Raw genomic sequence first — 11,751 nt, forward strand, 5'->3', positions numbered from 1 at the left:
TATAGCCAGTGGGATAACCACTTTACAATTTGGGGGGGTTAGAAGGAATACTTTATCCTATCCCAGGGACAGCATGTCTACTGAACCATTAGGCCTACAACCACAGCATGTCTACTGAACCATTAGGCCTATATGGACAGCATGTCTACTGAACCATTAGGTCTACAACCACAGCATGTCTATTGAACCATTAGGTCTGTAAGGACAGCATGTCTACTGAACCATTAGGCCTATAAGGACAGCATGTCTACTGAACCATTAAGCCTATAACTACATCATGTCTACTGAACCATTAGGCCTATAAGGACAGCTTGTCTACTGAACCGTTAGGCCTACAACCACAGCATGTCTACTGAACCATTAGACCTATAACCACATACTTTAAGATTTAAGATTTAAGTAATTTAACAGACGCTCTTATCCAGAGCGACTTACAAATTGGTGCATTCAACTTAGGATAGCCAGTGGGACAACCTCCACTGGGGGAGGAGGGGGGTGTAGAAGGATTACTGTTATACTATTCCAGGTATTCCTTAAAGAGGTAGGGTTTCAAGTGTCTCCGGAAGGTGGTCAGTGACTCCGCTGTCCTGGCATCGTGGGGAGCTTGTTCCACCATTGGGGTGCCAGAGCAGCGAATAGCTTTGACTGGGCTGAGTGGGAACTGTGCTTCCGTAGAGGTTGGGGGGCTAGCAGGCCAGAGGTGGATGAACGTAGTGCCCTCGTTTGGGTGTAGGATCAGAGCCTGAAGGTAAGGAGGTGCCGTTCCCCTCACAGCTCCGTAGGCAAGCACCATGGTTTTGTAGTAGATGCGAGCTTCAACTGGAAGCCAATGGAGTGTGCGGAGGAGCGGGGTGACATGAGAGAACTTGGGAAGGTTGAACACCAGACGGGCTGCAGCGTTCTGGATAAGTTGTAGGGGTTTAATGGCACAGGCAGGGAGCCCAGCCAACAGCGAGTTGCAGTAATCCAGACGGGAGATGACAAGTGCCTGGATTAGGACCTGTGCCGCTTTCTGTGTAAGGTAGGGTCGTACTCTGCGAATGTTGTAGAGCATGAACCTACAGGATCGGGTCACCGCTTTGATGTTAGCGGAGAATGACAGGGTGTTGTCCAGGGTCACGCCAAGTTTCTTTGCACTCTGGGAGGAGGACACAATGGAGTTGTCAACCGTGATGGCGAGATCATGGAGCGGGCAGTCCTTCCCCGGGAGGAAGAGCAGCTCCATCTTGCCGAATTTCAGCTTGAGGTGGTGATCCGACATCCACACTGATATGTCTGCCAGACATGCAGAGATGCGATTCGCCACCTGGTTATCAGAAGGGGGAAAGGAGAAAATTAATTGTTTGTCATCTGCGTAGCAATGATAGGAGAGACCATGTGAGGATATTTTTACATTTACATTTTAGTCATTTAGCAGACGCTCTTATCCAGAGCGACTTACACAAGCAATTAGGGTTAAGTGCCTTGCTTAAGGGCACATCGACAGATTTTTCACCTAGTCGGCTCAGGGATTAGAACCAGAGACCTTTCGGTTAATGGAACAACGCTCTTACCCACTAAGCTACCTGCCGCCCCAGAGCCAAGTGACTTGGTGTATAGAGAGAATAGGAGAGGGCCTAGAACTGAGCCCTGGGGGACACCAGTGGTGAGAGCACGTGGTGCGGAGACAGATTCTCGCCACATCACCTGGTAGGAGCGACCTGTCAGGTAGGATGCAATCCAAGAGTGAGCAGCGCCGGAGATGCCCAACTCTGAGAGGGTGGAGAGGAGGATCTGATGGTTCACAGTATAAAAGGCAGCATATAGGTCTAGAAGGATAAGAGCAGAGGAGAGAGAGTTAGCTTTAGCAGTGCGGAGAGCCTCCGTGACACAGAGAAGAGCAGTCTCAGTTGAATGACCAGTCTTGAAACCTGACTGGTTTGGATCAAGAAGGTCATTCTGAGAGAGATAGCAGGAGAGTTGGCTAGAGACGGCACACTCAAGAGTTTTGGAGAGAAAATAAAGAAGGGATACTGGTCTGTAGTTGTTGACATCGGAGGGATCGAGTGTAGGTTTTTTGAGGAGGGGTGCAACTCTCGCTCTCTTGAAGACGGAAGGGACATAGCCAGCGGTCAAGGATGAGTTGATGAGCGAGGTGAGGTAAGGGAGAAGGTCTCCGGAAATGGTCTGGAGAAGAGAAGAGGGGATAGGGTCAAGCGGGCAGGTTGTTGGGCGGCCGGCCGTCACAAGTCGCAAGATTTCATCTGGAGAGAGAGGGGAGAAAGAAGTCAAAGCATGGGGTAGGGCAGTGTGAGCAGGACCAGCGGTGTCATTTGACTTAATAAATGAGGATCGGATGTTGTCAACCTTCTTTTCAAAATGGTTGACGAAGTCATCCACAGAGAGGGAGGAGGGGGGAGGAGGAGGATTCAGCAGGGAGGAGAAGGTGGCAAAGAGCTTCCTAGGGTTAGAGGCAGAGGCTTGAAATTTAGAGTGGTAGAAAGTGGCTTTGGCAGCAGAAACAGAGGAAGAAAATGTAGAGAGGAGGGAGTGAAAAGATGACAGGTCCACAGGGAGTCTAGTTTTCCTCCATTTCCGCTCGGCTGCCGGAGCCCTGTTCTGTGAGCTCGCAATGAGTCGTCAAGCCACGGAGCAGGAGGAGAGAACCGAGCCGGCCGGGAGGATAGGGGACATAGAGAGTCAAAAGATGCAGAAAGGGAGGAGAGGAGGGTTGAGGAGGCAGAATCAGGAGATCGGAGGGAGAAGGATTTAGCAGAGGGAAGAGATGATAGGATGGAAGAGGAGAGAGTACTGGGAGAGAGAGAGCGAAGATTGCGACGGCACATTACCATCTGAGTAGGGGCAGAGTGAGTAGGGTTGGAGGAGAGCGAGAGAGAAAAGGATAAAAAGTAGTGGTCGGAGACTTGGAGGGGAGTTACAGTGAGATTAGTAGAAGAACAGCATCTAGTAAAGATGAGGTCAAGCATATTGCCTGCCTTGTGAGTAGGGGGGGACGGTGAGAGGGTGAGGTCAAAAGAGGAAAGGAGTGGAAAGAAGGAGGCAGAGAGAAATTAGTCAAAGGCAGATGTAGGGAGGTTAAAGTCACCCAGAACTGTGAGGGGTGAGCCATCCTCAGGAAAGGAACTTATCAAGGCATCAAGCTCATTGATGAACTCTCCAAGGGAACCTGGAGGGCGATAAATGATAAGGATGTTAAGCTTGAATGGGCTAGTGACTGTGACAGCATGGAATTCAAATGAGGAGATAGACAGATGGGTCAGGGGGAAAAGAGAGAATGTCCACTTGGGAGAGATGAGGATTCCTGTGCCACCGCCGCGCTGACCAGATGCTCTCGGGGTATGCGAGAACACATGATCAGACGAGGAAAGAGCAGTAGGAGTAGCAGTAATCCATGTTTCCGTCAGCGCCAAGAAGTCGAGGGACTGGAGGGTAGCATAGGCTGAGATTAACTCTGCCTTGTTGGCCGCAGAACGGCAGTTCCAGAGGCTGCCGGAGACCTGGAACTCCACGTGGGTCATGCGCGCAGGGACAACCAGCTAAGAGTCATCAAGTCTACTGAACCATTAGGCCTACAACCACAGCATGTCTACTGAACCATTAGGCCTACAACCACAGCATGTCTACTGAACCATTAGGCCTATAAGGACAGCATGTCTACTGAACCATTAGGCCTATAAGGACAGCATGTCTACTGAACCATTAGGCCTATAAGGACAGCATGTCTACTGACTCCTAACATTATTCTAAACCCTTGTAGTGTAGTCTATTATGCCCTATGAAGGTTACTATACTTATGGTGGTATTGTGTTTGTCTCAGCTTCTTTATTTCAGAGCACTTGCTGCAAGTCGACAGAAATAAGACTAAATATAAAAAATATGATTCATTGGGAACATGAAAGGACACCTGAGTAGTATGTTTAAAACAATTCAGTTTCGACTCAGTACCAGCAATCCTGGAAAGAGGCTGCAGGGTGCTTACTGTGTTGTAAGTGGACTACGCTGCTCTCTAGTGGCTCAATGATAATGGACACATTTCCCTCTGCTGGTTACTCCTGCTCACTGCATGTTAGAAAATCTTCACAGATGGAATAAGATAATCAAATTGATACAGTTTGATGCAAAACACGTTTTTTTTTATTCAAATGAATGTAAACAACAGAAACAAAGCTACAATTTCATTTGAGATAGTCCTTGTTGCTATGTTGCAAAATTACCTTGAAGAGGATCCGTCCTTGAAAAATAGAATGACCATCAGTAGTTTCCCATTTCAGGAGTGAATTCCAAAAGACAACTACTCTTTATAGTGTATCACCAAAACATTTAGGATAAACATGCTTTTACAGTGCCCTCAAGAAATAACCAGGTGAATACTTGGCAATAATTACCTGCAATCTCTAATGATCAAATTGTCATTTTAGTACAAATATACTATTTACCTGCTTATTTCATAAACACGACACTCTAGAGTGTTCAACTGCAGTAAATGCATGATCACCAGTGTAATATTCATCCCAATGTACTAAGCTATCAAGTACAACACTCTCAACTGACATTCATATTATCAGGCAGAGGCATCATGCCCATAGGGCAGATTTGTCCTGTTTAAAAAAAATTAAAAATTAAAAATAAAAAGCCTCCTAACAATTTTATTTACATAATGTATTATGAAGTTGGCTTTAGCTAGCCCAGATAGGTTCCCAATCTCCCAACCTCATAACTAGCTATAAAGAAGCCATTTCCGGCTATCAAACAAGTTAGAGTAGCTAGCTTGTCTAATTATCTTAGCTGGCATGCCTGCTGGCAAGGTTGGTATACTTTAGAAAAGCAAACAATTACTAAATGTACTGAATAAGACTCACATTCCTTTCAATCTTTTACCCATATTTTAGCAGAGATGCAGAGAATAATATTTTGTTTCTTTAAAAAAAGAACCACCAGTCAGGAGGATACAGACAGCTCAAAAAGTATGCTTAGATATAAAGAAAAATATACATATTTTTCACATAGAATTTGCCATAATAATCATGGCTCTAGATTGCAGGAAAAAGCTGTTTCAGGTGTTTGAAAAATGCTAAATTCACCAACTCCCCAGACATCCTCACGTACTTTGTGCCCCCTCAGATTTTTGGGGTACAAGACGCCCCTGTTAACAGGGGCCAGAATTCTACAAGAATGACTAGCGGTGGATGCTCCAAATGATTTCTCGGATATCTGATCTCCAGCATAGTGAGGTGAAAGGACTTTATGTCCTGAGTTGAGTTCCTACAGGTCTGTTAGTCTTTCAGTCTGCAATCTCCAAGGTAAGCATGGACGCCCCAGCCTGGTAACTATACATCACCCATGCATGTCTTTTTGAAGACTCCTTACAGGTTTTTTTTTATATTGAGAGGCCAGAGAAGGCTTGAGGATTGCTTGGTACGAGTCGTCCAATCTGTTGATGCTGATTGTCAGAGAGGGTTGGGGCTGTTCTAAGTTCATGAGTTCCCGGTTTTCAGATGGAGGGGGTTGTTCAGTCTTTCTCTATGGTTTGAAGGTGGAGGGGGTTGTTCAATCTTTCTCTATGGTTTGAAGGTGGAGGGGGTTGTTCAGTCTTTCTCTATGGTTTGAAGGTGGAGGGGGTTGTTCAGTCTTTCTCTATGGTTTTCAGATGGAGGGGGTTGTTCAGTCTTTCTCTATGTAACCCACCAGACGGGCACTCTCCTTCCAAAGCCTCTTGGCCACCGCATCATCCCTCCCCTCTGGGGCGGTCTCCATCACGACACAGTCACTGAGACACACATACAATAACACTTTACAAACCAGAGCTAAACAAGCTTGACAACAATTCAAAAACAATAGAATACAGTAACTTTGACTTACTGTCCATGTCCTATCCACCACTACTTTCACAACAGAGCTTACCTGAAGTAGCAGCCAGACTTGTGCTCCAATCCTGGGGTGACAGCACAGTAGATGGAGGTCTGGGCGCCCTGGGTGGAGGTCTTCATGAGGAGCACGGAGGGGGCTGACAGGATGGCCCTCAGCATGGGGAACCAGGTCTCCACGTGGCGGGTCAGCTCTGTCCTGATCACCCCGGGATGCAGGCTGTAGGACGTCACCCCCGTACCTACCAGGGGATCAGATCCCAGTGTGTTACACCTCTACACTGTGTCTGGGAAAAGTCCTATCTGCCAGTGAATTAAAACTGTTATTGGTGACAATATCGTTGTTGTAATGGTCGTAATAAATGTGCACAAAGCCAAAGACCACCGAGGGTATTTCCGTTTACCTTTCAACCTTCTGGCCAGCTCTCTGGAGAATAGCACGTTGGCCAGCTTGCTCTGTCTGTAACTGACCAGAGAGTTGTATGGCCTCTTGGCAAAGAAAAGATCATCAAACTGGATCTTACCTAGATGTAGGAAAATATATATAGTTTTTTTTTACATTGCATGGCACCTATATTATGGAAAGGAAGAAAAAAGTCCAATAGTCCGGTTTACCCCCTTTGTGTGCAATGCTAGACACATTGACCACACGGCTAGGGGCGGAGCTCTTGAGCTTCCCCAGAAGGAGATTGGTCAGCAGGAAGTGTCCGAGGTGATTGACAGCCAGTTGTGTCTCGAAGCCGTCCTCTGTTAGCCAGTTAGGGCACATCATCACACCTGATGGAGACAATCATCATGATGAACGCTATATAACTGGAATCAACCATCCTTATCAGTCATAATGCCATAGAGCCAGCTTCCCATTCAGGGCCCGTATTAACAAAGCATCTCAGTGTAGGAGTGCTGATCTAGGATCAGGTCCCCCCGGTCCATGTAATCTTATTCGTTATGATCTAAAAGGAGAAAAAAAACTATCCTAGATCAGCACTTTTCCCTCTGAGACATTTTGTGAATCTGTGCCCAGACATGGCTGTTCCAGTGGTTGCTGATGCCATAGAGCCAGCTTCCCATCCAGACATGGCTGTCCCAGTGGTTGCTGATGCTCACCGGCATTGTTGATGAGTATATCTAGGCGATCCTCACTGGCAATGAACTCTTTGGCCAACTCTCTGACAGAGTACATAGAGGCCAGGTCCAGGTGACGCACTACGATGTTGTTGTTCCCCGTGGCCTGACGAATCTCGTCCGCCGCCCTCGCAGCCCGTGTCAGGTCCCGGCACCCCATCACCACCCGCGCCCCTGCAGCTCCCCAAAGTCAGTTAGAGAAGGCACAAACACACAACACACGCCATCCCCCACAGAGTACATTCTGTCCAAAGAGGAGGGTACCCTGCTCCCAGTATTCCAACCATTTCCTGGGATGGAATGGTCGAAGGCAGCAGTATAACACCCAGCCTTAAAGTAGGTCAAAATGTGGCCATATCTGATACACACACACCACATACACACACACTTTGTGACATTGTGTACATAACTGTGCCATACCTCTACGTGCCATGTCACGGCACGTTTCCTTGCCAATGCCGGTGTTGGCACCGGTGACCAACACCGTCTTGCCACGTAATTGGACTGAAGATCGACACACACCCCCAGCAATCCATTTTCTCAACAGAACAATGCCTGGCGGTGCAACAAACAACATGAAAACAATGAATTCCTTCCCACATTATCACTTGAAAGCTGTACTCTCTTAGAAAAAAAGGTGCTATCTAGAACCTAAAAGGGTTCTTCGGTTTTTCTTCCGGGTAGAACCCTTTTGGTTCCATTTAGAACCCTTTCCACAGAGGGTTCTACATGGAACCCAAAAGTGTTCTACCTGAAACCTAAAAGGGTTCTACATGGAACCAAAATAGTTATCCTATGGGGACAGCCGAAGAACCCTTTTGGAACCTTTTTTTCTAAGAGTGTAGTGAGTAGATTTGAGTGCAAAATATTATGGTGACCAGGAATATGGACTAGAACTCTGACTGTGAAGCTCTGGTGTCTGAGCTGATGATGTTTTGGTGGAGGCAATTTTTTTTTTTTTTCTGACAGAAACTGAGTATTTTAAGATGCTCCTGGAATGTATGAGCAGGAGTGAACTGTGCATTTGATATTAAGAGCTGGGATATTTTTGTGGTAAAGAACTGTTCAAAAACATATATAACATAAAGATAACATCTTAATAACAGATGTCTGCAGAGAGAGCATAAATATATGCTGGCAAATTTAGTAAAGTGTTCTTCACAAATTAGAATTAACACCACCAATTTTGTTATTGTCTGTTTAATATTCAAAATAACAGCAAAGTTATCTATCTCTCTAATAAAACAATAAGAAGAAAGACAAAAAGACAAACCAAGTTGAATTATAATAGAGAATGAAAATTATCTTTAGAGCCTTTTTAAAAAACTGTTAAATCGATTTGATATTCTGAGTAATTTCCTTGCCCTGCCTTCACATTTAATTCAAAGTCTATTCTATATTTTTGACTTGGTTATTTCATTGAAACAAACACGCTTCAAATAGTACAAAGAACAACAAAGGCCAAGACTTACAGATCACTGTCACCGCTATGACAGCGCCATACTTAACCGGCGCAGACCGATCAACTTCATCCCACATTTTATCCGTAGCCTAGGCAAAGACCTGCCAGACCATAGGTGGACGGACCGAATACCGTCCTCCTTGGGATTCACTTCGTTCTAATCCAGGAATATTACGATGTTTGTCGGCTATGATGCTCTCATCTGAAAGCGAGGCTATTAATAGTTTTAAAGCAATTTAAATAGAGGGATTTAGCGTCTGTTTTCAGATTACGAAGCGATTACACTCGTATTCTCTATTGTATCATTGGCAATACGAGAGCAGCAGTGGTGTCGAAATACAAAGTGTTATGTTACATCTCTAGGTGTGAACTGAGTGAGCCCCGTCCAGCGAATGAAAACGCTGCAAACAAATGTTTACATACCAATGCAAATGAATAGAATTGTATAACAGTGCATTTTATTAGAATACAATTCCTAGATCATGATCTGACATTAAAGCTATATCCATGTCATGCCATTTAGGCTAATCTGCTGCCTACAATGATAAACTTTGACATCACAATGACAGGCTAATATCCTTATGTTTATAGGCTGCTGTGATAGTTGTTTGGTTAGGCTATTAGAGGTAAGACCTATTGCATAACACATATCCTTTATCAAATGTATAGGGACCAGAGGGAGATGGCATGCCTACTGTGCTACACTGATGCTACCCCACATTAATATTACTGGTCAGCATTACAATAGCCTAAACCTATAACCTAAGAGAATTAAATATGTATTTTTTTTATACACATTTCGAAATATATAGGCATAAGATTATGTTGAATAGATTTATTTTGTTGTAACCTATATTTTAAAGTACATTTGTATTAATAAGCACAAAAGTATACATTTGAGTAGGCTATGGGCCACACACTAAGCAGGCAATCAAACAGAAAGTTATTCACTTTTTGTCTCTGTTATATGTGTTTTTTTGTGTTAATTTCCAGTCTACGCTACTCATATATTTCATTTCCCAGTTGTAAATAATGTCCAAGAGAAGACATGATGGTCTGTAAACAAAATCTTTGATGAAGAAGAGTCTGAACTTGCCTGTTAACAGTTATTTGACTAGGCTACACATTGAAGTACCCTGGACATTAGTTTTTTTGTAATCTGAGTAATTTGTTACTCAACCCTGTCCAAGACAGTCTAGGCCTATAGTCTTTGTGTAACATTGTTTTGTTAAGTGGGCTACATGTAGGCCTATGTCATGTACATGAATCCAAAAGCAAATAAATTACCCTGGATGATTATCCTCTCTCTTTCACACACACACACACACACACACACACACTGTCACGATCGTCATAAACAGCGGACCAAGGCGCAGCGTGAGAAGCGTACATCTTTATTACTTGTACACACGAACAAACCAAAACAATAAACGATACGTGAAGTCCTAGGTTAAATACACAAACCTTCCGGAACAAGATCCCACACCTAACTGTGCAAAACAGGCTGCCTAAGTATGGTTCCCAATCAGAGACAACGAGCAACAGCTGCCTCTGATCGGGAACCACCCTGGCCAACATAGATCTAAACGATCTAGAATAAACACATAGAAACTACCACCCTGGCTCAACATAAAAGAGTCCCCAGAGCCAGGGCGTGACAGTACCCCCCCCCCCAAAGGCGCGGACTGCGACCGCGCCAACTAAACCCAACAGGGGAGGGGCCAGGTGGGCATTCCGCCTCGGAGGCGTATCCGGCTCCGGGCGTGACCACCACTCTCTCTCTCGCCCTCGTGGTCTAGCCCTGCTGGCCGGAGCTGGACTGAACACCGGTGGAGCGGATTGCTCTGGCTCCGGCGTGGAGCAGCTGACCGGTGCCGGACCAGGCACAGGTGGAACAGGCACGGACCGTGCCAGACTGACGACGCGCACCACTGGCTTGGTGCGGGGAGCGGGAACGGGCCGGACGACGCGCACCACTGGCTTGGTGCGGGGAGCAGGAACGGACCGTGCCAGACTGACGACGCGCACCACTGGCTTGGTGCGGGGAGCAGGAACAGGCCGAACCGGGCTGGCGACGCGCACCACTGGCTTGGTGCGGGGAGCAGGAACGGGCCGGGCCGGGCTGGCGACGCACACCACAGGCTTGGTGCGGGGAGCAGGAACAGGCCGGACCGGGCTGACGACGCGCACCACTGGCTTGGTGCGGGGAGCAGGAACAGGCCGGACCGGGCTGGCGACGCGCACCACTGACTTGGTGCGGGGAGCAGGAATGGGTCGGACCGGGCTGACGACGCGCACCACTGGCTTGGTGCGGGGAGCAGGAACAGGCCGGACCGTACTGGGAACACACACCACTGGCCTTGTGCGGGAATCAGGAACGGGCCGGACCGGACTGGTAACACACCCCAGTACCTCTCGCCGTGCCTCTACACTACACTTCTCCCTCGTGACCAGTGGCCCCCGTAACCTGGCGGCCTCCTCTGCTAACCTGCCGAACCGCTCTATCGCGGCCTCCCGCTGCCTCGCCGTCCACGGTGTGAGCCCCCCCCCCCCCTAAAAATGTATTGGGCTTGTCTCTACCCCGTGCTCAAGGCCTCCATCCCTCTTGCCAGACTCGCACTCATCTCCTCCCAAGTCCATCCTCTCTCCTCGTCACGCTGCTTGATCCAGTCTTGGTGGGATCTTCTGTCACGATCGTCATAAACAGCGGACCAAGGCGCAGCGTGAGAAGCGTACATCTTTATTACTTGTACACACGAACAAACCAAAACAATAAACGATACGTGAAGTCCTAGGTTAAATACACAAACCTTCCGGAACAAGATCCCACACCTAACTGTGCAAAACAGGCTGCCTAAGTATGGTTCCCAATCAGAGACAACGAGCAACAGCTGCCTCTGATCGGGAACCACCCTGGCCAACATAGATCTAAACGATCTAGAATAAACACATAGAAACTACCACCCTGGCTCAACATAAAAGAGGGCGTGACACACACACACAGTTCACTCTGTAAAATTGTAATGTGAGAACATAAAATTGCAGTGTGAGAATGTAACATTAATCAGCATATCAATAGTTAGTTCTCGAGAACCCAGACCTTCAGTTTTCAATTGAACGTATGGACCACAGCTGGATCAATGAACTACAATGCTATCACTCTGTTTTAAAGTTTAGAAACGTTAATAATCCTCACTTGCGATAGGCCTACGGTTTTGGAAACCTTTGTAACTTAAATTTCACATCAGGGTGAAAGAATCTTTCAAATACAAAATATACACTTACTGTATGCAGTTTAGC

The 11,751-nt window shown here is 46.5% G+C and overlaps 1 protein-coding gene across 1 annotated transcript; it reads right to left on the minus strand.

The window, feature by feature from the left end:
• Positions 1-5,559: 5,559 nt before the first annotated feature.
• On the minus strand, positions 5,560-8,857 carry LOC121543286 (retinol dehydrogenase 12). Its single transcript, XM_041853041.2, has 7 exons — positions 8,462-8,857; positions 7,410-7,544; positions 6,972-7,163; positions 6,480-6,641; positions 6,269-6,388; positions 5,902-6,106; positions 5,560-5,767 (listed from the first exon to the last, which is right to left on the minus strand). The coding sequence occupies exons 1-7, from the start codon at positions 8,526-8,528 to the stop codon at positions 5,662-5,664; spliced, it is 987 nt and encodes a 328-aa protein (XP_041708975.2). The 5' UTR covers positions 8,529-8,857; the 3' UTR covers positions 5,560-5,661.
• Between the last annotated feature and the right edge of the window lie 2,894 nt (positions 8,858-11,751).

Source organism: Coregonus clupeaformis, chromosome 28 (assembly GCF_020615455.1).
Source record: "Coregonus clupeaformis isolate EN_2021a chromosome 28, ASM2061545v1, whole genome shotgun sequence".
Taxonomy (NCBI): Eukaryota; Metazoa; Chordata; class Actinopteri; order Salmoniformes; family Salmonidae; genus Coregonus; species Coregonus clupeaformis.

Bases quoted from the DNA above. Each gene is read 5' to 3' on its own strand.
- LOC121543286 (XM_041853041.2), bottom strand. From the start codon at position 8,528: ATGTGGGATGAAGTTGATCGGTCTGCGCCGGTTAAGTATGGCGCTGTC. The intron at 7,164-7,409 runs GTATGGCACAGT...GGGGAGCTGCAG, and splicing joins CCGTGACATGGCACGTAGAG to GGGCGCGGGTGGTGATGGGG. The intron at 6,642-6,971 runs GTGAGCATCAGC...TGTCTCCATCAG, and splicing joins TATACTCATCAACAATGCCG to GTGTGATGATGTGCCCTAAC.